Here is a 27217-nt window from a genome sequence, read left to right on the forward strand (position 1 = left end):
TTCAAACCACAAAGTGTGTATCCTGAAAATGGGGGGGGGGGGGGGGCTTGAGGCTGAAGAAGTGGCCTGTCAGACAACAGAAGAAGGGCCTTGCAGGACAGGAGCATCAGCCTAATTGCCCTACCCATCTGTGAGAGAGGATGTTTCTGTGCACCTGACAGCACAGAGTCAGAGTTCTTGTGGCAAGACAGCAGGGAGTTGAAAAGAAGGCCAGTTTGACAAGATGACTTTGCGATGGGTATCAGTAATTGAAATGGAATGTGCGTGGTTAATGTATTGTCTTGAGTGTTTGTGTTATTAAGAAGTTATGAACTTGTTCCTGCATATTATGTACGTTAATGACGTGTTCGTTTTTGTTATGAAAAAGTTATGGAATGTATTCTGCTTTTGCTTCGCTCCATGAAATACTGCGATGGCTTCTTGGAAACCTTTTTCGCAACAGACCATAAATAGCCACCCCCCAAGTGAGACAGGGATATTTCTTACTCACACACTTCCGGCTGCTCCAATTAAATTAAAACTGCAACAGAAATGTAGGATTTATTTCCTCTTGAACAAGTCATAAAATATTTTTGTTAATGAGTGGGGTCAAAAGAAAAAACTATTCCATTCATTTCCCACTAGGACACACACACCCCCAGCCCTCCCTTCTGCCTGCTCTACACACAATTTCCTTCGTCCCTGACACAGTACAATAAAATGCCACAAGAGGAACTGATTCAATTCAAAACATAACATATTTGAAAAGTTAAATTAAAATAAACAAAAAATCATTTTTTGTCTTGTTTTAAATTGACATTGTGGCTCTAACAAATGTATTAGATTATGTTTTTTCCTGTTTTTTTTTTTTTGTGTGTGTGGAACAGGTTGTGTTCCAGTCTTAGAAAGAAGTATAAGTTAGCATAGGTTAGGTCAGAGTAATGTTCTCTGTGTGAACTGGACTTTAATGTGTTCATAGCCATGAACAACTGTACAAAAAGAATATTTTACCTTTTCGGACCTGTGTTTTGTAGTTGTTCCAATGATCGCTTTGGATAAAGACGTCTGCCAGATAAATGTAATGTCATGTAATGTAATGAGTAATACAATGTGATGTCATGATACCCAAAGTAATGGAGAGATTTAGGGGAGACAGTGCCATTGGGGTTTCAGAGACAGAGTTATGAATGTTCTGTTCAACAATTAGACTTCCAAATAAACTGGGGATCTATTTCACCTGCTTTGCTGGGAGACTGCTTCTGTCAGTCAACAAATTATGCGAGAATATCAGTGGCCTTAAAGGCTGCTTACAGTACCAAACAGGACTGCGGACTGCAATGTGCAGTTTTATTCCTAATTAAATGTAAAATAGGGGGAAACCAAATCATTCAGTGTCTGACTTTTTTGGTGTCCATGCCCATATTTTATGAAACAATTGCTCAGTGTCATATTTCACTATTGAATCTAACAAACCTGAATGCAAAACAAGTTGTATTATACACCGATCAGCCACAACATGAAAACCACCTTCCTGCGTAATGTTGTGTAGGTCACCCTCGTGCCGCCAAAACAGCTCTGACCCGTCGAGGCATGGACTCCACCTCTGAAGGTGTCCTCTGGTATATTTGGATTTCTGTATATATTTGTATCTACTGTATATTTGTATCTGATATTTTGTATCAACTGTAAATTTGTATCTGATTGTGTTACTTTGTTGTCTCTGACGCTGCAATAGTGCAAATTCCCCCCGGAGATCAATAAAGTACACTACTACTACTACTACTTATTACATTATTGGTTTTTATTACAGAAAAAAATTGAAGTGGACTACATTATTGGGAGTTATTACACTATTGGTAGTTTATTGCCTTATTAGTTGCTACAGGGCTATAAAAAGCTAAGATATTGTTAGAGGGTGAATTATTTCCACATGATTTTAAAAACTCTCGACGGGTCAGAGCTGTTTGGCGGCACGAGGGGGACCTACACAATATTAGACAGGTGGTTTTAATGTTGTGGCTGATGTAAGTTCCCAGTTGGCTTCCATTTATTGATTTACTATTTATTTTGGCTGGTAACAGGCTGAACACTCCCAAAAATCTGTAGAGTGGCCAATCGCATTGCACGGAAGTTTTGATGTTCCTCCCATTTATTTCTACAAGCCTTATAGCTAATGCCAGTACCTGAACATTCTCTGCTAGAACTGTCTCTGAGAGAACAGAATGTGAGCAGGATGCTCCTGGATCTATGTGGTGGGAATGTGGGCGTGGTGTATTTGTGCCTATTGGTACACCCACCAAAGGGTGGCAGTCGTTCAGGTAGTTGGAAAACTACAGGAGAATAGTGATGCCTGGTCATACCAAACAACACTCAACAGCACAGGTGTAACAAAATACCGTACTCATAATACTTTGTACTTCATATTTTTTATGTGTATGCATTAAACTGAGACATATGGCAGTACCCACAGCAAAGTTTATTTTGAACATTTCAGTAGGAATTATTCACCAATCTGGTATTGCGTTTAACTATTGGCATGCATTAACAATGAAAAGACAGAACTCCGAGAAGTCCGAAAACAACCATTCCCTGACTGCGAATCGAACCTACGCCGCGGCGCTCCTAACCACTAGACCACCAGGAACAGCATATGCGTAGAAGAATTGTCGTGTGGCCCCATCTAGTGGCTGACAAACACATAGACAGATGACGTGTGTATTAAAAATTTCCGGTCCACCTTAAATTAGTTGCTCAATGCCATTGTATTTTTTCGCGGTCTTCCTTGCGCGTTTGCACAGGTTATAATGTGCTTCGAAAACTGAGATGTGACTCAAAGGAGAAATTGAACAATGGTGATAATGTGATTTTTTAAAATTTATGTTATTTATACTATAAATGTTTATTTATATCTTTAATTTAGGCTACATTCACTTTGTATGTATTTTTAAGTCTGTAATATGGAAAGCTCAGATATCCACGGGCATTTATTTTCTCCCCAAATTCTAATTCACAATGTTGTATCACGTGTGTATGAGAGAACAGGAGCTAGATACATCTGAAGTGGTGTGGGTGGCATTTACACCAGCTACAGTGGCTCTTTAAGAATTGTGTTTAACACCTTGCACACATGTTGGGCCCTGAGGCTGACAGTTTTTTTTTTTTTTCTCCAGCGAAAATAAAAGCAGCCGTTTCAATGTTTCAAATGGTTCTTAGATTAGAGCCCCCCTCTCCCCCCCACAAAAACCTTTGAAAGATGGCCAAGGCAGGAAAATTTGGCATGTTTGCAAGACAATTACAGTTCATTTTTCTTTATACAACCTGGGTGGTGGGGCTAATCTCAAAGACTGTTTCATTCCACATCTTTATACGGAGTATAATGAGTAATACATGAGAAACACCCCAGAAATTGATACAACTCTATGTATGCAACCATCCTATTCCACCCACTCAGCCCCCCTAACCCGCCCCCCCCTCCCCCTACATGCACCACATGTCTCTCTCTCTCTTTCTTCCTGCACAACGGTATGGATTTTCAACCCAGCAGGCAACACTATTTGTTTGCATGTCATACATTTAAAAAAAAAAATGTTTTCTCTTGTGGGGGCCAGGACCTTTAATAACTGGACATGCAAATAACTTGAGATATGAATCACAGTCTCTTGTACAATGATAAACTTCAAGGCTGGACTTTATTTCATTCTTCTTTTCCTCCTCAGTGGTAAGTTCTGATACCTTTTATGATGTACATTGTGTTTTTTATATTGTGTGCTCAGGTGTGGTTGGTGAAACAAAGGATAACAGCACATTTTAGTCATTAAGTAATAATGAAATACTCATTCTTGGTATGAAAAATATCCTTATTATAAAAAAACTCCAGGAACAAGCTTGTTATTTGAAATTTGAATTTCCAGTGGTTTACAGAAGATTTTGCCAGAAGGTTGGTCCATATCATTCATATGTACATTTTACCAACTCATACTCATTTGGCTTGATTTAATTTCATTAGAAATACTGAAGGATAATTTATGTACCTATTTTTCATAATTATCACCATGAGATATGTTACAGTTACTTATGCACTACTCTGCACAAAACCAAGTTTGATTTTTTTTTTTTTTTTAATTTTGTGAATATTTTCTTCTTCATGGTTATATTTTTTGGTGCATTCCTCAGTTTTTCACATGTGAATTTAAGCAAGCTTACAAAGACAATTACATTCCAGGAAGCAGTGTTTTTTAACAAGTTGGGATAGGATGGATTGTTTAATACGGCAGTTTGATGTCAGAAACAAAAATCCAAGCCAACGTGTCTTTGCTTGTAGAACCAGAGTTGGCATGTCTGTTAGTTTTAGAGATATTTCTTTAGATAAATTTTGTTAATGCATTTCGTTAAATGTACTGTTTTACACATCTCAGCATTCTATAATATTCCTAGTTTTCATCAATAAGCACAGTATTATATCACTGTACCTTTATCTGTTTTTAAATACAAGGTATTCCTACTATTCACATTTCTCAAATTCCTTACATATCATTTTCAGTAACATTTTCTAGTTTTTGCAGTAAGTGCCTATACAGTCACAAGTAGATCTGTGTGTGACTACCAAATGTTCATTTGCATTCAATATTCAATATTTTTTTTCATATAAAATTTCATAGTGATGCCAGGGAAATTCACCTTAACCACCACCCATGGGTTGCACTCGGTGATGCACAGGCAACGTTTTGCACCTGAATGTGCACCACACATTAGCTGAGGTGGAGAGGAAGAGAACAAATTAGGCAATTAAACTGTGGGATGATTAGGAGAGGGCCAGGCTGGGAATTTAGCACGCACAACAGGGAACTCCCTACTCAGGTCCTCAGCATCTTCTAATCCGAAAGACATCTCCTAGATCTCCAAAAGGTATCTCCTACAGCAGTGTTCCCATCATTGCACTGGGGAATTGGGGTTTATTTGGCTAGAAGGAAAATCACCACTTCTAGTTTTCTGGGGAGGTCTCTCATCCAAGTACTTTACCAAACCCACAGCTGCTAAGCTTCTGCCATTTAGCAGGAGGAGGATACATGGTGGTATAGCTGCTAACACTGCTGTATGGGAAAAAAGATACAATTTAAATCTTCATGGAAAATAGTTCATTTCCAGGAACAGTAGTTTCAGTGCTTTCCTTTTATCTGCAGGTTGCAGCCATCTTTCATTTGAGATTATAACTGATGCTTTCTGCATTTCCCTCAAATTCCAGGTCTGCTCTCATTAGAGCCTGAAGTGAAGACAGTGAGCAAGAAAGAGGGAGAGACCGTCAGTCTACACTCTCATATTGCTGGAGAACAGGCTCAGATACTGTGGATTTTTCATTCTGGTAGTTCTAAAAAAACAATTGCCCAGCTGATCAGAGGAGAGTTTGCATCAGACTATATTGAGGAATTTAGAGACAGGCTGCAGCTGGACAGACAGACTTGGTCTCTCAACATCAGCAACCTCAACAGCAAAGACACAGGAGTTTACCACGTACAAGTCATTGCCAATGAAATTTCAGACCAGAAATTTAACTTAATAGTATATTGTGAGTGGATTTTTATGTTTATATTCATTTTATTTTCATGAATTCATTTAAGATCTGTCTGTGTGGCACTCAAATTTAAAATTTATCTTGTAATTTTATGCCTGTATTCATCTGTGTCCATCTCTCTGTATGTCCCGCCCCCCATTCTGTGTGGGGTTGGGCTCGGAAGGTGGGCAGTAGAAAGTCAGAAAATCAATTCTGCAAATAATGAGATACATACTTTCACTCAGGAGAATGTAGCCTACTCATTGTTATCAAGGTAATATACTGCACCTGTGAAAACTGTTTGAAATAATGTAAAATCATTCCAACAGAATATGAAGATAATTTTACAATTTATAAAGAAAGAAATTCCTTAGTTCCTGAAAAAGTATTCTAGTGCAGGTCTGCTTTCCCAGCAAAACATCACAATCCATCCAATCCTGGCTGAAGTCCCGTTCCCAAATGACTGTACCGAGTAAATGAGTCAAAATGCAAATAGTTATTATGAGTTTATGTTCCCAGTAAAACACGTCTTCCAGGGAAGTAATGGGATCGAGTAGGTTCACACACAATCATGCACGGACAAGTGCTGCTGTGCTCTTTGGTGACGTGTTTCATCTGAATGGCCCCACTGGTAGGTAACTCAGCTGTGTAAATGGGTGAAAGAGTACTTCCAAAAATACAGGTAACTTAACAAAAAGCAGCAAGCAGATTATTTCAGACAGTGGCATGTAATAAAATCAATTACCTCAGCTTGTTACTCCAGAGTCTTTCTACCTGCCTTAATAAACATTGTGGACTCTAGAATGGAATTCCAAATGGAATTCCACATTATGGAATCATATTTTCTGGCTTTGTAATGTTCTGTTTCTCTCCCCATGCCACAGCTCCAGTGCCTAAACCTGTCATCACTCACATCACTCCGAGGCACTCAGTCAGTCGCTCAGTGTCCAGTGCAGTGTGCAGAAAGAGCTGCTCAGTGCTGTGTTCTGTGAGGAATGAGAGAGAGGTCGTCCTGTCCTGGCAGAGGGAGGGGGAGACACTATTCAACACCAGCAGCCCTGATCTCAACAGCACCCTGTCTCTCCCTCTGGAGACAGAAAACTGCAGTGCTGCCTACACCTGTGTGGCTGAAAACCCAGTCAGTAACCAGACTGTCCCACTCAACACTGAGGAGCTCTGTCTTCTGAGCCCAGGTATAGAATCAGCGTTCAGTATTCCATGCTCACTGGGCCTCATTTTTTTTTTTAACCCCAGGTAGCCTAATACCTTTAGCCTGTCTGGAATTTGATTTGGAATGTTGCTGTTGTCTCTCATCGTGAGGACCAAAGACCTCTCAATGGCATTAAAGCAAGCTATGATGGTTTTAAAAATTTGTTTCCTTTCATTTTACAGATGCAGGCAAAACAAGGAGTTACATATTACCTGCAGTGATGATATCAGTGGTGGTGATAGCAGTAATTGGAGCAGTAACAGGATTTGTTTTTTTCATTGTAAAACAGCTGAAGTATAAAAAACTGGATCACACAGGCAAGTATAAGTGAGACTGACATCTTCATTGGATTTTGGCATTACGGATTATAATTGTGTGATGTGTGTATGTGTGTGTGTGTGTGTGTCTGCGTATGTGTATAATTTAATGTGTTTGAATGGATAATCAGTGGAATTCCTTTTCTGTGATGATACAAACCAAGACAGTGAAAGTTTCACAGATGGGGAATTTTACAGCTCTCTGTAGAATAGTAGTGTTGTAATGTATTATAACATATTTGTATAGGACAGTGCTGAACAGCAGCATTGCCATATAAAACAGGGAGTTGCAGTGTTGGGTTTAAACGACAATGTTGCTTTTTGTTTGTTAAGGCAATTGGAACATGGACAGAGTGCATAATGAAGTACAGTATACTAACGTTTGCACAGAAATGCACTCAAAAAAGACACAACTCCTGGTAAGTTGTGGGTAATATTTGTCTCCCACACACACGCACACACACGCTGTCATACACACATGCACTGGACGTCCGCTGAGAGATCAGTGACCTGAAGAAAACAAGTAAACAAAACGCCAAAATGGCTACATTTTAATTTTTAATTAACATCTAATTTCTTGTCAATGTCTCAAATTAAAGGAGAAAACAGAATTAAATGTCATTTTTTTATGTGTGGGCATTACTCTTGTTTCATTTTATTTCCATCTTACACAGAGAAATGGGGCTATAATGTAGACTTCATTCTACACTACTGGAGTACAGGCTGAGAAGGGCTCAGATATTAGATGCAGAAGGCCACACGTACTGAAATGTTTTTATTTTTAATATAAACTTAGTGGACACTACATTCTACTTCCTCTTAAAGCTGTGTTTTATATAACTGTGTGTTTATGTAACAGACAATCTTGTATTTCTTTATTTTTTGACAATCTTTGTCTTCCTTTCTGTGTGTTTACTGTTGTTTCCTGTGCCACAGGGAGGTGATACCGACAGACTGGACTCAGAGACAAAAACCAAAATTGTGTATAAATTGTGTAAACAAGTGTGGAAATAACTGCACTGGTGCAACTAAAGATAGACTGGCTGTGTCAAAAGCCAGAGTCCTATGTCCCTTACCCCATAAATGCTCAGTTTGGTTCAAATATGGTGGCTGAGAAGGCCATGACATATGGATAACATCACCCACACACCGGGAATGAAGAAAATACTTTAGCATGGGCTGAAGATGCTCATTCAGTAGCACTGAGTTACCATTAACAGTGAGCTTGCCTTCTAGGCATGAACCATGACAGGAATATCCATTCCTCTTCATAATGGAACTAACTTGTCTAACACTTAGCTGTCGCTGCTTCCAGATGCTGCTTGCTACCATACTTTCCTATTTGTTCTTTGAATCATGCACTTGTATCCTTACTGTGTATGGTGGCATCTGTCATGAATGAAGCAAAATTTTATCAGTATTTCTGTGATTAATATTAAAATTATGTCTTCATCAATACGTGTCTTAATCGTCTGAACAGATCTTGTGTTGGGCAGATCACAGGCCAGAGATGTCCTGAAGGTCTTACTCGCTTATTATTTAAGTAAAATAATAAATGCCCTGATGTGGATGATATTGGTGACTTTGTCTGAAGATGATGAAGTAATCCCATCCCAATCCAAGCCCTTTGCCTCTTCATGCATCCCAGTGCCTCAGTACTGAAGGCTTAGACACAAACACCAGGACAAGAGTTTGTGTCTAAGCACAACAATGACATAAAGCTGTTTAAGATTCCTGTTTCTTGTGAAAAGAGACACTGTTGTAATATAGTTAGGTGTATCATATGGGAAGATGTTCTCTTGTGGTTGGGGGGGAGGGGGTCTTGAAGCATACCACTTCATGCGAATCCCAGGTGAGCCAAAGCCTCAATAACTATTAATATCCACCTGTTTATCACCCTCACGACAGCCCCTAATTGTTCTAGTTTCAGCGCTTCTGACTCTGTGTTTCCTGAGGGCTGATCATATGAAAAAGAATAAGATAACGTTGATATACACAACAGATGTTCAGAAGCATAGCCTGTCTTTCGGTTTGTGCTCAGCGTGGTGAACCAATATCTACACGCCCAGATGGTGGTATTCAGACTTTGTTTCCTACTGTTTTGTCTGAGATGGTGAACGGCAAATAGTGTTTTGCCACAGGGCCCTACTTCTGCAGACCCACACTGACCCACTCTATTTCCTGTCCACTTTATGTGCCTATATACAGCACAACCTTATCAGTTGCTCTCATTTCTACACCTACTAATCATATGCTTTGTCAAACTCCCATCTACAGTACTTTAAAAATAGGACTGTAATAGTATTTTTGTTCAGCTAATGTCTGTGAACACAAAGGATGTGCGCAAAACACACACTGAAAACCCTGCTGAATAGCACCTTAGACTTTACCTTAGACCGTAGCTGAGAACGTTTAACTTTAGGCCAATTACTTAAAAATGTAGTAAACATTGGGCAGCATTACTGGAATACAGTTTGTTTAATTTGTGTGAGCTAACATAGCCAATATTATTTCATGTAATTTGACACAATTTTGATATCAATACTTTTAATTGCAGGCCTAGAATTTCTAAGTTTTAATTAATGACTTATACACAGTGTTTTGTATGGGTGAGCATTTTTGTACATTGAAAATGTGTTTTACTTCAGCTCAGTATGTGCATGACAAAACATCCATATATGTACTATAGGGTGTTTTATTTTACTGTTACAATTATTTCGCCCATCTGTTACAGTTATACTGACCAGGCTGTATGAATGTAACATCGGACTGCTTGTACCTTGGTTTGAATTGTATCCGACACTATTAAAGTAATAATCTTGAAGATTTTCATTAAAATAAATGTCTTTTAAGTCACTATCTATCGCTGCATTGGGTAACACAATGGTGATTGAGCATATTTTTATATTAATTTATACTATTATTATTATCATAATTCATGATTAAAAAACTTGGTGTCTGTGGCGACATTCCCGAGAAAAAATCACAAGTGGCGCACAGTTAGTGACGCGTTTTTCATCACCCATCAGTGGTTGGTCTGCCAGAGAGGGTAGGCGGAACTAACGCAACAGGCTCGCTCTTCAACTCACTTGTGTGTGAGCGGCGTACTGTTTTTTCCGGTGTCTGCATGCGTTACAATAACAGAGAAAGGGGGAGTTGAGGGAGTTATGGAACCCTAAAAAGTTTTTGTGTAACATGAGAGATCATATTATTTGTTGATGTAGATTTCGTATTACATTTAATGACAATGTAACTTTACTAAATTACATAGCTATTTGCACAGCTAACACTAGCTACCGGATCATGTCAAGAAAGACAACATTAGTTTAGACAACGTTGCGCACAGTATCCATCTCTCATATCAGGTAACGTTGCGTTAGCTAGCTGGCTAATGTAATTAACATAATCTAATGTCAGCTAACAATTAGAAAAAACGCTAGCTAACGCTACCGACCGGTACCGACCTCGCAAACCGTCTCTCGAATGCAATGCTACCTTGTTGCAACGTTGCAGTGTAGCTAACTTAAGGCCAGTTCAGATCAATGATTCGCAACGAGACTGGGTGCAACTTGCAAAATTCCAAGACGTCCACAACGTTCTAAAATTGCACTTGGCGATTTGACAAGGACGGTTTTTTAAAACCTCAGGGCAGGCAACAGCTCTGCTACTAGCCAGTTCACACCGCTGCAATTTTCTCTGCAACATTCTAAAACCGTTTTGCCTCATTGTGAATCATTGATCTGAACTGGCCTTGACGTTACCGTTATTTACATTGCCATCGAGTTCATCAATATATTATAATGGTGGGTGAGGTGAGTTCCCCTTCACTGTAAAGCACTTTGAGCATTTGGAAAAGTAATAATAATAATAATAATGATCGGAATAAAGCCGGGGTATGTGGAGCAGAGCCCGGGTCTGATTTCTGAAGACGTCATGCAGGAGAAAACTAAATAAAAGAATACGGCAGTATGGATTAGCATTGTTATTATTTTATTACGCTTCCTCATATGTTCCTTCAGCCTTTATGCCCTTTTTGATGAAATCTCCTTTGTTTTTGTTTTATTATTCTTGTTCTGATTGCTAATTTGACACCCAGCTCAGCTTTATTCTCGAACAGTTTAGTTAGCAAAACCAGAAACACCAGGGGTAACATTTTGCAAGGCAGTTGTTTCAAAAATACCACACAACAATCATTCACGAAAAAGACTGCTTATTGTGCATGAGATACATAATTGCACGAGCCACAGCGAATCCCGCAAATTCTTCTCTGCAGTGTAAAGATGTTCATACCGCGCAAAAAGTGGATAAAGAACATTTGCAGAAATTGATCATCACTAATTCTACCCCAGGTTTGCTACGGCATTTTAACCTGACTCGGCAGTGTAAAGACATCTTGAGTTAGCCTAATGTTAGACAACGAATGAGTATGTACATAACGTTACTTTTATAACAACCGTTTTTCATTCAGTAAATAGTACGTGTTATAGTTAGCGTGCCAACTGACTGACGTCACACAGGCGACAATGGTTGGATCCGGTTGGATCTATGGGAAGTGAGGTCCAAAAACACACATGCAATTACCGCTTCTCGCCATTGGCACCGCTATAGAGAACGAAACTGAAATCTTCGAGATTGTCACTTATGTTATGAATGTAATTGAAATGGGTAATGACTACTGAAATATCAAAGCTGTTTGAATCATACAAAACTATATCGAGGTTATAGCTGAATATATGATCTAAACAATAAATGATGGATTTCATAGGCATTGATGTAGAGGAGTACATTCTTGATGCATGCAGACTGTATTAAAGAAGTGCAGAGGTTGGAGAGAAATGCTCCCTTACACCAGCTACAGCGGCCCTCCAACAATTGTGTTTAACACCTTGCACACATGTTGGGCCTTGAGGCTGGCAGTTTTCTTTTTTTTTTTCAGTGGTCATAAAACCAGCCTTTAACAGGAAGTAGAGACAGTGGGGGTGGGCATGTCTAGGCAGGCATATGAGAGAGGTAACCTGGTTACCTATAATGTAGTCAAAATACAGATGGGAACATTGTTTAAACGTGAGCTACTGAACTGGAGGCAACTAGATGAACCTGTCTCATCCACTTAACTGAAATTTTGAACCTCGTTGTAAGCAGTGTAAGAATTGCTGCTTTGTCCTATTGAAACTGCTATATCTCTCAGCGTTCTCATGTTTCAGATGGTTTGTTGGTTAGCACACCAATCTCCTCTCCCCTTCTCTCTTTCTCTATCTCTCTCAAAATGGCTGAGATGGGAACAGCACAAAATACATTAAAAAAGGTGTAAAAGATTTTATACAACCTGGGGCTGGGGCTAATCTCAAATAGTGTTTTATTCCATCTCTTGGAAGTGAGTAAAGGACAAAAAACAGCTGCACAAATTGATACTATAACTGTGTGTGTAGAACCCTCCAACATGCCCCCCCCCCCCCCCCCCCACACACACACACACATGCGCACATACACCCACCCCCGTCTCTCTCTTTTTCTCGCTCTCTCTTTGTTCCCGTACAACGATGGGGATTTTCTGCCCAACTGGCAACTCTATTTGTTTGCAAGATATAAATTTTATATAAAATAATGTTTTCACTTGTGGGGGCCAGGACCTTTGATAACTGGACATGCAAATTACTTGAGATATGAATCACAGTCTCCTGTACAATGATAAACTTCAAGGCTGGACTTCATTTTATTCTTTTTTTCTTCTTCAGTGGTAAGTGCTTATACCTTTTATGATGTATATTGTGTTTTTCATAATGTGTGCCTGGGCATGGTTAGTGAAACAAAGGATAACAGCACATTTTAGTCATTAAATATTAATTAAATAGTCATTTTAGTTGTGAAAAATATCCTTATTGTAAAAAACCCCAGGAACAAGCTTGGTATCTGAAATTGTCCTGAATTTTGAGTGGTTTACAGAAAGTTTTGCCAGAAGATTGGTCCATATCATTCATGCATACATTTTACCAAATGGTACTAATTTGTCTTGATTTCATTTTATTGGAAATACTGAAGGATCATTTATATACCTATTTTTCATAATTATCACCAGGAGATATGTTACAGTCACTTCTGCACTACTCTGCCCAAAACCTAGTTTTTTTGTTTGTTTTGTGTTTTTTTCTTCTTCTTCAAATAATGAATCATATTCCATTTAATATTTTCTGCTTCATGGGTATATTCTCTGGTGCATTACTCTGATCAGTGAATTTAAACAAGCTTAAACAGACTATTCAGTTAAAGGAAGCAGCATTCTTTAACAAGTTGGGACAGGATGGATGGTTTAATATGGCAGTTTGATGTCAGAAACAAAAATACAAGCCAACGTGTCTTTGCTTGTAGGACCAGAGTAGCTTTAGAGATATTTCTTTAGATAGATTTTGTTAATGCATTTTGTTAAATGTACGGTTTTACACATCTCAACTATTCAACTATTCTATAATATTCCTAGTTTTCATCAATAAGCACAGTAATATATCAATGTACCTTTATCTGTTTTTAAATACAAGATATTCCTACTATTCACAGTTCTCAAATGCCTTATTCTTCATTTTCAGTAACATTTTCTAGTTTTTTGGCCTATGCGCCTATATAGTCACAAGTAGATCTGTGTTTGACTGCCAAATGTTAATTTGCATTCAATATTCATATTTTTTCATATAAAATTTTACAGTGATGCCAGGGAAATTCGCCTTAACCACCACCCATGGGTTACACTGGGTGAAGCACAGGCCATTTTGCACCTGAATGTGCACCACACATTAGCTGATGTGGAGAGGAAGAGAACAAATTAGGCAATTAAACTGTGGGATGATTAGGAGAGGGCCAGGCTGGGAATTTAGCACGCACAACAGGGAACTCCCTACTCTTTGCTCTGAGTGTTATGGGTTCTTTAATGACCACAGGGAGTCAGGTCCTCAGCATAACTTCTAAACCAAAAGACATCTCCTAGATCTCCAATAGTCATCTCCTACAGCACAGTGTTCCCATCACTGCGCTGGGGAACTGGGGTTTATTTAGCTAAAGTGAAAATCACTGCTTCCAGCCAGAACATAATTTTCTGGGGAGGTCTCTCATGCAAGTACTTTACCAAACCCACAGCTGATAAGCTTCTGCCATTTAGCAGGAGGAGGATACATGGTGGTATAGCTGCTAACACTGCTGTATGGGAAAAAGATACAATTTAAATCTTCATGGAAAAGAGTTCATTTCCAGGAACAGTAGTTGTCAGAAATATGTGAAACACAGTTACAAGCCACAGCTTGCCACCAATTAAGTTACGTCAATGAATATAAATGAAGTTCCACTCCTAATGTAATCAGTATATATTGTTGTCTGAGAAAGCTCATATTTACACACTCCAGGTCCCATTATATGACTGACAGTCATTGCTCCATAACTCAATCATGTGATATAAATCTTAAATGCAGGATTGTTGTTTTGTTTTAATATTTCTTATTTATTTTAGAGGCATTTTAACTGTATTATTTATGTATGAGCACAGTGCAAGCCGCACGGGAGAGGACAGATTTCTTTGACCACCTCGGAAGATTCTCTTTCTGTATGCATTTTATTTTTTCCTTATTTTGAAGCAACTCATGCAATCAATAATTTGGAAAGGCTGTGATTTGAAAAAACAACTGAAACTCTTCTGCGAGTCAAATTATTTCAGGGGTCTAGCTATATATGCTCAGAATTTTAACTGACTAGTATGAGTTATCGTATCTAGGCCCTCTATTCACTCCGGCCCTTTGTGCTGCCAATGGGGGATCATGTAACTTGCAAGTTGATTATGATATGATCATATTTGCCACCATCTTTGTCACCTTTACAATATCAAAAACAGGACCAACAGTGTGAAGAACCTGTATTAAGAAATACAGAAATAAGTGTTAAACAAACACTTATGTGATGTCTTTATATAATTGTTTACCAGTGTTGGGAAACAGACAGTTTTTGTATTCTAATTCCCGGAGGAAGGGCCACCCCCATGACCATATATGGGCCTCCATTCCTGTCGGTTTCGAGGTTTCCCCTCCTGGGAATTTCCACTGGGCCCCCCAAGCCCCCCATGACCATTATGGATTTGAATGGTCCAATCAGAAGGAAGTACGGCCCCTTATCACCAATCAGAGGCAGTGCTCCCTTTCAACAATAGAATTCCACTCTATGCAAATATAAATCTACCGAAAACTGTATAAAACCAAATACCCACCAATACCTTTTTGAACTTTCTTGCTGAGTTGTTCCCGTAGCCAGCTGCGTAATAAATCTTCCTGTTTTTACTACAAACTTTTGATCTGCTTCTTCCTGGGATAACGGTCATTTTACTTGTTTTTGGTAACATCATTTTTGAATCCAAGCCATGTTTAATTTAAGATTATAACTGATGCTTTCTGAATTTCTCAAATTCCAGGTCTGTGCTCAGTAGAGACTGAAGTGAAGACAGTGAGCAAGAAAGAGGGAGAGACCGTCAGTCTACACTCTCATCTTACTGGAGAACAGACTAGCCCTCACATAATATGGTTATTTTATACTGGTAGTTCTAAAAAAATAATAGCTCAGCTGAACAGAGGAGAGTTTGCATCAAACTATAGCGAGAGATTTAGAGACAGGCTGCAGCTGGACAGACAGACTTGGTCTCTCAACTTCAGCAACCTCAACAGCAAAGACACTGGAGTTTACAGCATACAGACCATCACCAATGTAAAAATTACAGAGCTGAAGTTTTACTTAATAGTATACTGTGAGTGGACTTTTTATATGTTTGAATTCTTTTTATCTTTATGAATTCATTTCAGATCTTTCCATGCTGCACTCAGGTTTTTATATTCTTATGGGGTTTTATATTTTTATACTCGTGATTTCATGCCTGCATGTAACTGTGTGCAACTGCATCTCTCTATATGTCCCTCCCACATTCTATGCAGGGTCAGGCTTGGAAGCCGGGCTTTACAGAAAGCAAGAAGCAGTTTATTTCAGACAGTGGCATGTATCAAAATCAGTTACCTCGAATTGTTACTCCAGACTCCTTCTACCTGCTTTAATACACATTGTGGACTCTAGAATGGAATTCCAAATGGAATCCCACATTATGGAATCATATTTTCTGGCTTTGTAATGTTCTGTTTCTCTCCCCATGCTTCAGCTCCAGTGCCTAAACCTGTCATCAGTCACATCACTCTGAGGCACTCAGTCAGTCGCTCATTGCCCAGTGCAGTGTGCAGAAAGAGCTGCTCAGTGCTGTGTTCTGTGAGGAATGAGAGAGAGGTCGTCCTGTCCTGGCAGAAGGAGGGGGAGACACTAAACAGCACCAGCAGCCCTGATCTCAACAGCACCCTGTCTCTCCCTCTGGAGACAGAAGACTGCAGTGCGGCCTACACCTGTGTGGCTGAAAACCCAGTCAGTAACCAGACTGTCCCACTCAACACTGAGGAGCTCTGTCCTATGAGCTCAGGTATAGAATGAGGGTTCAGTATTCCATGCTCATTGGGCCTCATTGAGGCCACTCAATTTCATTGAAATTAAATTGAGTGAAATCTTTTTTTTTTTTGAACCCCAGGTAGCCTAATACTTTTAGCCTGTCTGGAATTTTCATTTGGAATGTAGCTGTGTCCTCTGAGCCCAGGTATAGTGTCAGGAATCAGTACTCCATGTACTGAGGGCATGTAATGAGTGAGGACCTGGTATAGCACAAGCTAGTATATTTTTTGGCATGGCACAATCATATGTTTATACACAATTTGCTCTGAAATTTGAAGGTGGAGGGTGCTGAAATTGAGTGAACTCTTATGTAGCTTTTTTTAAACCACAGGTAGCCTAATAACTTTAGCTTGTAGTGCAAGTAAAATAGGCACTAAAGTTGCCAGAAATATGCAATGAAGAAGGAGTTAAGCTTATATGTGTGGAGCCAAGTAAACAAATTGGCAAGTGGCAAGAAGGTTATTCCCAGCAAGAAATGCAAAGAAGCTTAAGAATTCCTGCTGTAGTGTTCAGCAAACACTCAGAACGGTCCAGCTGATGGACCATTGTAATTGGACAGTTGGCTGCTCAGCTGTTTCTTGGCCAGTTGTGTGTTGTTTCATCATTAGTTCATACATAAGAAAATAGAAAAAAAGGTCTAGAGTTGATTCTAAATCTGGAATTTTCATTTGGATTGTTGCTGTTGTCTCTCAACGTGAGGACCAAAGACCTCTCAATGCCAATAAAGCAAGATATGATGGTTTTTAAAATTGTGTTTCCTTTCATTTGACAGATTTAAGCAAAACAAGGAATTACATATTAACGGCAGTGCTGATACCAGTGGTGGTGATAGTAGTAATTGCATGTGTTGGATTCATTATAAAAAATCAGAAGAGTAAAGAACTGGAAAACACAGGCAAGTATGTTACTGTAAGACAGACTGGCATCTTGCGTGGAGTTTGGCATTACAGGATATAATTGTGTGTGTGTGTGTCTATGTGTGTCTGTGTGTTTACATATCTATGATAATTTAATGTGTTTGAATGGATTATCATTGGAATTCCTTTTCTGTGATGACATAAACCGAGACAGTGTAAGTATCACAGATGGGGAATTTGTACAGCTCTCTGTAGTATAATAGTGCTGTAATGTAGTTTAACATATTTGTATAGGACAGTGGTGAACAGCAGCATTGCCATATTAAACAGGGAGCTGCAGTGTTGGGTTTAAAAGATAATGTTGCTTTTTGTTTGTTAAGGCAATTGGAACGTGGACAGAGTGCGTAATGAAGTACAGTATGCTAACATTTGCACAGAAATGCACTCAAAAAAGACACAACTCCTGGTAAGTTGTGGGTAATATTTGTCTCCCACACACACGCGCGCACACACGCTGTCATACACACATGCACTGGACGTCCGCTGAGAGATCGATGGCCTGAAGAAAACAAGTAAACAAAATGCCAAAATGGCTACAATTTAAATTTTTAATTAAAATCTAATTTCTTGTCAATGTCTCAAATTAAAGGAGAAAACAGAATTAAATGTCATTTTTTTATGTGTGGGGAATACTCTTGTTTCAGTTTATTTCCATCGTACGCAGAGAAATGGGGCTATAATGTGGAATTCATTCTACACTGCTGGAGTACATGCTTAGAAGGGCTCGGATATTAGATGCAGAAGGACACACGTACTGAAATGTTTTTATTTTTAATATAAACTTAGTGGACACTACATTCTACTTCCTCTTAAAGCTGTGTTTTATATAACTGTGTGTTTATGTAACAGACAATCTTGTATTTTCTTTTTTTTTTGACAATCTTTGTCTTCCTTTCTGTGTGTTTACTGTTGTTTCCTGTGCCACAGGGAGGTGATCCCGGCAGACTGGACTCAGAGACAAAAACCAAAATTGTGTATAAATTGTGTTGACACATATGGAAATAACTGCACTGGTGCAACCAAAGAGAGACTGGCTGTGTCAAAAGCCAGTATCCTACGTACCTTACCCCATAAATGCTCAATTTGGTTCAAATATGGTGGCTGAGAAGGATGGATAACATCAGTGTCATGCCCTTCAAACCACTGGGTGACACGGGGGTTGGGGTTTCATCTCAAAATGCTCATTCAATAGCACTGAGTTACCATTAACAGTGAGCTTGCCTTCTAAGCATGAACCATGACAGGAATATCCATTCCACTTCACAGTGAAACTACCTTGTCTTACACTTAGCTGTCGCTGCCTCCAGATGCCACTTGCTACTATAATTTCTGATTTGTTCTTTGAATCATGCACTTGTATCCTCACTGTGTATGGTGGCATCTGTCATGTATGAAGGGACATTTTATCAGTATTTTTGTGATCAATATTAAAATTATGTGTTCATCAATGCATGTCTTAATGTTCTGAAATATCCTGTGCTGGGCATATCACAGACCAAGGATGTCCTGGAGGTCTTACTCGCTTATTATTATTCATGTAAAATAATAAATGGCGTAGCCTCTCCAAACGTCTAATAATTTGCTGATTAACTAAACATTGTTTTAAAGAAGCTGGGGTTATAAGGACATTTTTAGCTTGGTTTATTAACCAAAGATGTAGCTTGTATTGCGAGCATTCAGGACTGACTTCAGCTTCAGCTGTGACAGGAAATTATGAACTGTTAAGAAAGGTGATTATGTAGTTTTCTACATATTAACCATTTGGCACTTTTATCACAGATGAGCCAGTTATCAGGCTAAATATTATAAGGAGTATGATGCACAATCCCAGCTGCAGCTGTGGAAGTGAAGCAGAGAAGCTGTTACTGGGCTTTACTGCGACTTTAAAATTATCACTCTGCTATTCCACAATGGTGGAACAACACGAATCGCTTGACCAACCAAGGGCAAGCAAATTTATCAGCTGACCAACCAGATAAGATATATGGCAACCAGATGACAGGCTGCAGTACACAGAATGAGCAAGAGGCTGGCTGGGCTCCCCAAGTAAAATAAAAACAAGGGTAACAGCCTACAGTCAGTGACAGCTGCCCTGTTAATTGGGAACCTCAGCACCCCTTAAATCTGAGTTAAGTTGTACCACCAGCTTTGCAGAATCTGAAGTGGACTCCCAAGTTTAAAGGTGTTCTATTTGCTTGCATTAGACTCAAAGAAAACCTTGACATGTGCATTATATGTGTTCTAATATACTGTTACAATTATTTTGCTCCTCTGTTACAATTATACCGACTAGGCTGTATGAATGTAAGATCGGACTACTTGTATTTTGGTTTAAATTTGATTCGATTAAGTTATGAATGTAATTGAAATGGGTAATGACTTGTCATGGTTCGATGTTCCTGTTTCTGTTTTTTTCCTTTTTGCGCCGCCAGATGGTGGCACTTCAGTTTTGTATTTCTGTTTGTTCCCTCATTGGTTTCCCCTGTGTTAATTGTATTATTGTTTTCTATTATGCAATCATTGTTTCTGTTCATGTCTCGTTATCCCATCCCTCACTTGTTTGATTATGTATTGAGTTCACCTGTGTCTGGTTTATTTAAGTCCTTTGTTTCCCTGACTCGGCTGCTGGTTCCTTGTGTTTCTGATTGTGTTTCCTCCTGTGAATTTCTGCCAGTGTGTTTCTGACTATGTGTTTCTGTCTGTGAGTTCTGCCCTGCCCGAGTTCTGTTTTCCTCATGTTTTTTGGTTTTTGAAAATTCTGCTGTTTTTGTTTCTGAAGAACTTTTTGTGTTTTTGGAAGTGCCCTGCCTGGCCTTGTTTTTGTTCCCTGTTTTCTGTTACCTGCATTAGATTAAAGTCTTTGATTGGATTTGCCTTTTTGTAGTTCCTGGTGTTTTTTCGTTACTCTGCGTTTGGGTCCTGGTCCCCATTCCGTGACATGACTACTGAAATATAAAGGCTATTTGAAGTAAAATTTCATAATGCTAGGCTAAATATTTTCTGTGTAAATGAGCAAAACCCAAAAAACTGTTACATTTATACCAACTGTCCCCTATGTTTTCATTGTTTTTGGAAAATTAAAAACTAGACACAGTCGAACAAAACACACCATACATAACTATATTGAGGTTATAGCTGAATATATGATCTAAACAATAAATGGGTGACTTCATAGGCATTGTTGTAGAGGAGTACATTCCTGATGCATGCAGACTGTATTAAAGAAGTGCAGAGGTTGGAGAGAAATGCTCCCTTACACCAGCTACAGTGACCCTTCAACAATTGTGTTTAACACCTTGCACACATTTTGGGCCTTGAGGCTGGCAGTTTTTTTTTTTGTTTTTTTTCAGTGGTCATAAAATGCAGCATTTCACAGGAAGCAGAGACAGTGGGGGTGGGCATGTCTAGAGGCATATGAGGGAGATAACCTGCTTACCTATAATGTAGTAAAAATACAGGAACATTGTTTAAACATGAGCTACTGAACAGGTGGCAACTAGATGAACCAGTCTCAACAGCTCAACTGAAATTTGGAACCATATTGTGGGCTCTCCTCTCATATGGTTTATTGGTTAGTAATCTCCTCCCCAGGATGGCCAAGATGGGAACAGCACAAAATACATAAAAAAGGTTTAAAAGATTTTATACAACCTGGGGCTGGGGCTAATCTCAAAGAGTGTTTTATTCCACCTCTTAGAAGTGAATAAAAGATAAGAAACACCTGTACAAATTGATACTATAACTGTGTGTGTCTGCAACCCTCCAACATGCCACCCCCACCCAACACTCCCTCACCCCTGCACACACACACGCACACACACCCGCCCCCTGTGTCTCTTTCTCTCTCTCTCTCTCTTTGTTCCTGTACAACGATGCGGATTTTCCACCTATCTGGCAACTCTATTTGTTTGCAAGATATAAAATTTATATAAAATAATGTTTTCACTTGTGGGAACCAGGACCTTTGATAACTGGACATGCAAATTACTTGAGATATGAATCACAGTCTCCTGTACAATGATAAACTTCAAGGCTGGACTTCACTTTATTCTTTTTTTCTTCGTCAGTGGTAAGTGCTGATACCTTTTATGATGTATATTGTGTTTTTTATATTATGTGCCCCGGCATGTTTGGTGAAACAAAGGATAACAGCACATTTTAGTCGTTAAATTTAATAGTCATTCTTGTTGTGAAAAATATCCTGATTATAAAAATTTCCAGTAGTTTACAGAAGTTTTTGCCAGAAGGTTGGTCTATATCACTCATATGTACATTTTATCAAATGGTACTCACCTGGCTTGATTTAATTTTATTGGAAATACTTAAGGATCATTTACATACCTATTTTTCATAATTATCACCACAAGAAATGTTACACTTACTAATGCACTAATCTTCCACTAATTTTATTTATTTATTTATTTTTTAAATAATGGATCCTATTCTATGGAATATTTTCTTCTTCATTCTTCTGCATTCCTCAGTTTTCCACATCTGAATTTAAGACTATTCAGTTCAAGGAAGTGTTTTTTAACAAGTTGGGACAGGATAGATTGTTTAATATGGCAGTCTGATGTCAGAAACAAAAATCCAATGAATATAAATGACGTTCCACTGTATGTAATCAGTATATATTGTTGTCTGAGAAAGTTCATATTTACACACTCCAGGTCCCATTCTATGACTGACAGCCATTGCTCCATAACTCAATCATGTGATATAAATCTTGAATGCAGGATTGTTGTTTTGTTTTAATATTTCTTATTTATTTTAGAGGTATTTTAGCAGTATTGTTTATGTATGAGCACAGTGCAAGCTGCACTGGAGAGGACAGATTTCTTTGACCACCTCGCAAGATTCTCTTTCTGTATGCATTTTATTTTTTCCTTATTTTGAAGCAACTCATGCAATCAATAATTTGGAAATTTTGGATTTGAAAAAACAACTGAAACTCTTCTGCGAGTCAAATTATTTCAGGGGTCTAGCTATATATGCTCAGAATTTTAACTGACTAGTATAAGTTCTGTCAGGACCACTGTCATCAAAGTAGAACTTTGTTGACAATAAAGGCAATACAGTTATGTTTGGGGGTATGGCTCTGTTCTGGAGCTCTCCCGCCAACCACGCAGCCCGCGTGGATAAGGCCGGGAGGCCAGCAGCCAAACCCTACACACAGAACAGATCCAGCAGCAAAGCAAGTTCTTAACACAGTGATGGAGCAATGAAATTTCTTAACACATAGGGATGGAGCAATACAATTTCTTAACACATAGGAATGGAGAAATGCAACTTCTTGACGCATGGGGATGGAGCTGGGGTGGTGGAGGGGATTTACGAAGCAATGTGCAGGGCTTGCATGCAGGAGGAGCAGCCGAATGAGTAGAGGGAGGCTGTTTAAGTAGACCGTCCTGTTAGTGAATGTACTGTGATAGGCGAACATCACTCAGCTGAGCCATCAGCTGATTCAGCCAGAGCGCTTGACTCTCATGGCCTGCCAGAACTACGCGATGCTCCATTTATCGTATCTAGGCAGTGGTCCACTGATTATTTGTCTATTGACTAGTTTGATAGCTTGTTTAACTGCAAGCAAGTCAGTCACTAATGTGAGTGCTAATGTGAACCCACCATCTTTTCATTCACTCCGGCCCTTTGTGCTGCCAATGGGGGATCATTTAACTTGCATAGTTGATTATGATATGATCATATCTGCCACCATCTTTGTCACCTTTACAATATCAAAAACAGGACCAACAGTGTGAAGAACCTGTATTAAGAATGGTGCTCAATTAAATTTGAAATTAAACAAGCAGCAGAACACTTATGTGATGTCTTTATATAATCGTTTACCAGCTATGTTTCAAGTAAATGTTGTGCATTACTTATTTTCAAAGTGTCTGTACCTGTTCCTGCTCTACATAATAAAGACCTTCATTTTTGAATCCATGCCCATAACGTATGCCTGTAGAAGACTGAAAACATAATTACAGAAGGTCTAAAAGCAGCACTTAAGAGCTTCAGTGTTTTATATCAGCCAATGCTTAATTTTATCTGAAGCCATGTTTAATTTAAGATTATAACTGATGCTTTCTGAATTTCTCAAATTCCAGGTCAGGTCTTGGTAGAGCCTGAAGTGAAGACAGTGAGCAAAAAAGAGGGAGAGACCGTCAGTCTACACTTTCATTTTACTGGGGAACAGACAAACCCTTGGATACTGTGGTTTTTTTATTCTGGTAGTTCTAAAAAAATAATAGCTGAGCTGATCAGAGGAGAGTTTGTATCAGACTATAGCGAGAGATTTAGAGACAGGCTGCAGCTGGACAGACAGACTTGGTCTCTCAACATCAGCAACCTCAACAGCAAAGACACTGGAGTTTACAGCATACAGACCATTATCAATGGAGACATTTCAGACCAGAAATTGAAGTTAATAGTATACTGTGAGTGGACTTTTTATATGTTTGTATCTTTTTATCTTTATGCATTCATTTCAGATCTTTCCGTACTGCACACTTGTGATTTCATGCCAGCATTTAACTGTGTGCAACTGTGCACCCCTCTACATGTCGCTCCCCCATTCTGTGTGGGGTTGGGCTCGGAAGGTGGGCAGTGGAAAGTCAGAAAATTAATTATACAAATTATGAGATACATACTTTCAGGAGAATGTAGCCTACTCATTGTTATCTAGGCAAAGTGCTGCACCTGTGAAAACTGTTTGAAATAATGCTGAATTGTTCCAACAGAAAATAAGGATTATTTTACAATCCATAAATAAAGTAATTCCTTCATTCCTGTCAAAAATATAGTGCAGGTCTGCTTTCCCAGCAAAACATCACAATCCATCCAATCCTGGCTGAATTCCCGTTCAAATGGCTGTACTGAGTAAGTTAGTCAAAATGGTAACTTTACAGAAAGCAACAAGCAGATTATTTCAGACAGTGGCATGCGACAACATCAGTTAGCTTGTTACTCCAGACTCTTTCCAACTGCCCATCATCCTTAATACACATTATGGACTTTATACTAGATGTTTATATGTGTAATAGTCATATTTTCAGGCTTTGTAATGTTCTGTTTCTCTCCCCGTGCCACAGCTCCAGTGTCTAAACCTGTCATCACTCACATCACTCCGAGGCGCTCAGTCAGACGCTCAGTGCCCAGTGCAGTGTGCAGAAAGAGCTGCTCAGTGCTGTGTTCTGTGAAGAATGAGAGAGAGGTCGTCCTGTCCTGGCAGAGGGAGGGGGAGACACTATTCAACACCAGCAGCCCTGATCTCAACAGCACCCTGTATCTCCCTCTGGAGGCAGAAGACTGCAGTGCTGCCTACACCTGTGTGGCTGAAAACCCAGTCAGTAACCAGACTGTCCCTCTCAAAACTGAGGAGCTCTGTCTTCTGAGCTCAGGTATAGAATGAGGGTTCAGTATTCCATGCTCACTGGGCCTCATTGAGGCCACTCAATTTCACTGAAATGAAATTGAGTGAAATCTTTTTTTTTTAACCCCAGGTAGCCTAATACTTTTAGCCTGTCTGGAATTTGCATTTGGAATGTTGCTGTTGTCTCTCAACGTGAGGACCAAAGACCTCTCAATAGCATTAAGCAAGCTATGATGGTCTTTAAAATTTGTTTCCTTTCATTTGACAGATGCAGGCAAAACAAGGAGTTACATATTACCTGCAGTGATGATATCAGTGGTGGTGATAGCAGTAATTGGAGTAACTGGATTTGTTGTTTTCATTGTAAAACAGCTGAAGTATAAAAAACTGGATCACACAGGCAAGTATAATGAGACTGACATCTTCATTGGATTTTGGCGTTACAGATTATAATTGTGTGTGTGTGTGTGTGTGTGTGTCTGCGTATGTGTATAATTTAATGTGTTTGAATGGATAATCAGTGGAATTCCTTTTCTGTGATGACACAAACCAAGACAGTGTAAGTCTTACAGATGGGGAATTTGTACAGCTCTCTGTAGAATAGTAGTGTTGTAATGTATTATAACATATTTGTATAGGACAGTGGTGAACAGCAGCATTGCCATATAAAACAGAGAGTTGCAGTGTTGGGTTTAAAAGATAATGTTGCTTTTTGTTTGTTAAGGTAATAGGAACGTGGACAGAATGCGTAATGAAGTACAGTATGCTAACGTTTGCACAGAAATGCACTCAAAAAAGACAAAACTCCTGGTAAGTTGTGGGTAATATTTGTCTCCCACACACACGCACACACACACGCTGTCATACACACATGCACTGGACGTCCGCTGAGAGGTCGATGGCCTAAAGAAAACAAGTAAACAAAATGCCAAAATGGCTACAATTTTAATTTTTAATTAAAATCTCATTTCTTGTCAATGTCTCAAATTAAAGGAGAAAACAGAATAAAATGTCATTTTTTAATGTGTGGGGAATACTCTTGTTTCATTTTATTTCCATCGTATGCAGAGAAATGGGGCTATAATGTGGAATTCATTCCACACTGCTGGAGTACAGGCTTAGAAGGGCTCGGGTATTAGATGTAAAAGGCCAGACGTACTGAAATGTTTTTATTTTTACCCTGTCTTTCGGTTTGTGCTCAGCGTGGTAAACTGATATCTACACGCCCCAAATGGTGGTATTCAGACTTTGTTTCCTACTGTTTTGTCTGAGATGGTGAACGGCAAATAGTGTTTTGCCACAGGGCCCTAGTTCTGCAGACCCACACTGACCCACTCTATTTCCTGTCCACTTTATGTGCCTATATACAGCACAACCTTATCAGGTTGTCGCTAAGGCGAACCTGCCCCAGTCAATCGTGTGCCAGCTCTTCAAGGACAACATGAGGGACCCCCTCCACGGCGGGCTCATGTATTCCGGCGTGGACAAGTGCGGTGACTTTGAAATGCTGTTCGCTACGGCCCTGCACTGGGACGAGTACCTCCGGGGGGTCGCAGATATGCGGAGAGGTACTCGCAGCCCAGCGAACCGGAGCCCACCGTCCCGCCGGAGCCGCCCGCCCTGCCAGTTGTTCCGCAGGGGCTGCCTGCTCGGCCCGCCGCTCCGCAGGAGCTGCCTGCTCGGCCCGCCACTCCGCAGGAGCTGCCTGCTCGGCCCCGCGTCCCAGAAAAGCCCCCTGCTCTGCCTGTTGTCCGCAGGGGCCTTCGCCGCCAGCTCTGCCTGTCGTCCAGCAGGGGCCTTCGCCGCCTGCCCTGCCTGTCGTCCAGCAGGGGCCTTCGCCGCCTGCGCCGCCTGTCGTCCAGCAGGGGCCTTCGGGGCCTTCGCCGCCTGCTCCGCCCCGAGTCCCGGAGGGGCCTTCGTCGCCTCCTGCTTCGCCTCGTGCCCAGGAGAAGCCTCCTGCCCTGCCCAGTGCTCCTGCCCCCCCTGTAGCTTCGGCGCCCCCTGTTGTTCCCTCGTCCTCCGGTGTTCCCTCGTCCTCCGGTGTTCCCTCGTCCTCCGGTGCCATCGCGTCCTCCGGTGTTCCCTCGTCCTCCGGTGCCGTCGCTCCCCCCAGTGGTCGTCCGTCCTCCGGTGCCGTCGCGTCCTCCGGTGGTCGTCCCTCCTCCGGTGCCGTCGCTCCCCCCAGTGGTCGTCCCTCCTCCGGTGCCGTCGCTCCCCACAGTGTCCAGTGTCCTGTTGGTGTTTTCGCTCCCCCTGGTGTCCGTCCTCCCCCCGGTGTTCGTCCTTCCCCCGGTGTTGTCACTCCCCCCGGTGTCCATTTTCCCTTTGGTGTCCGTCCTCCCCCCGGTGCCCGTTCTTCCCCCAGTG

General features: G+C 40.2%; 2 protein-coding genes and 2 long non-coding RNA genes across 7 annotated transcripts; 3 read left to right on the top strand and 1 right to left on the bottom strand.

Annotated features, from left to right (window-relative positions):
• The first annotated feature begins 3484 nt into the window (after positions 1–3484).
• LOC135254621 (CD48 antigen-like) lies at positions 3485–20352 on the top strand. Of its 2 annotated transcripts, XM_064334944.1 has the most exons (6): positions 3485–3697; positions 5222–5542; positions 6412–6720; positions 6920–7054; positions 17799–17884; positions 18406–20352. In XM_064334944.1, exons 1-6 carry the CDS (start codon positions 3646–3648, stop codon positions 18466–18468), a joined length of 966 nt encoding a protein of 321 aa, XP_064191014.1. In that variant the 5' UTR covers positions 3485–3645; the 3' UTR covers positions 18469–20352. The 2 variants fall into 2 exon arrangements, with proteins under 2 accessions (XP_064191014.1, XP_064191015.1); XM_064334945.1 differs by lacking the exons at positions 6920–7054; positions 17799–17884; positions 18406–20352 and adding an exon at positions 16707–17310.
• LOC135254636 (uncharacterized) lies at positions 7062–9913 on the top strand. Its single transcript, XR_010329935.1, has 2 exons — positions 7062–7473; positions 7991–9913. It is a non-coding gene; the product is annotated as an uncharacterized LOC135254636 (long non-coding RNA).
• Positions 12546–25524, top strand: LOC135254624 (SLAM family member 9-like). 3 transcript variants are annotated; one of them, XM_064334955.1, is made up of 4 exons: positions 12546–12791; positions 15495–15824; positions 16227–16535; positions 25119–25524. In XM_064334955.1, the coding sequence occupies exons 1-4, from the start codon at positions 12740–12742 to the stop codon at positions 25301–25303; spliced, it is 876 nt and encodes a 291-aa protein (XP_064191025.1). In that variant the 5' UTR covers positions 12546–12739; the 3' UTR covers positions 25304–25524. The 3 variants fall into 3 exon arrangements, with proteins under 3 accessions (XP_064191025.1, XP_064191026.1, XP_064191024.1); XM_064334956.1 differs by having other exon boundaries at positions 24981–25206; XM_064334954.1 differs by lacking the exon at positions 25119–25524 and adding an exon at positions 17334–17780 and having other exon boundaries at positions 12547–12791.
• Positions 18334–18754, bottom strand: LOC135254642 (uncharacterized). Its single transcript, XR_010329941.1, has 2 exons — positions 18689–18754; positions 18334–18508 (listed from the first exon to the last, which is right to left on the bottom strand). It is a non-coding gene; the product is annotated as an uncharacterized LOC135254642 (long non-coding RNA).
• Positions 25525–27217: the final 1693 nt, after the last annotated feature.

Source organism: Anguilla rostrata, chromosome 5, assembly GCF_018555375.3.
Source record: "Anguilla rostrata isolate EN2019 chromosome 5, ASM1855537v3, whole genome shotgun sequence".
Taxonomy (NCBI): Eukaryota; Metazoa; Chordata; class Actinopteri; order Anguilliformes; family Anguillidae; genus Anguilla; species Anguilla rostrata.

Coding starts and splice junctions, on each gene's coding strand:
- LOC135254621 (XM_064334944.1), top strand. CDS start 3,646: ATGATAAACTTCAAGGCTGGACTTTATTTCATTCTTCTTTTCCTCCTC. Junction 7,055..17,798: donor TAAAAAACTGGATCACACAG/GCAAGTATAAGT, acceptor TTGTTTGTTAAG/GCAATTGGAACGTGGACAGA. Junction 17,885..18,405: donor CAAAAAAGACACAACTCCTG/GTAAGTTGTGGG, acceptor CCTGTGCCACAG/GGAGGTGATCCCGGCAGACT.
- LOC135254624 (XM_064334955.1), top strand. CDS start 12,740: ATGATAAACTTCAAGGCTGGACTTCATTTTATTCTTTTTTTCTTCTTC. Junction 12,792..15,494: donor TCTTTTTTTCTTCTTCAGTG/GTAAGTGCTTAT, acceptor CTCAAATTCCAG/GTCTGTGCTCAGTAGAGACT. Junction 16,536..25,118: donor GCTCTGTCCTATGAGCTCAG/GTATAGAATGAG, acceptor TTCATTTGACAG/ATGCAGGCAAAACAAGGAGT.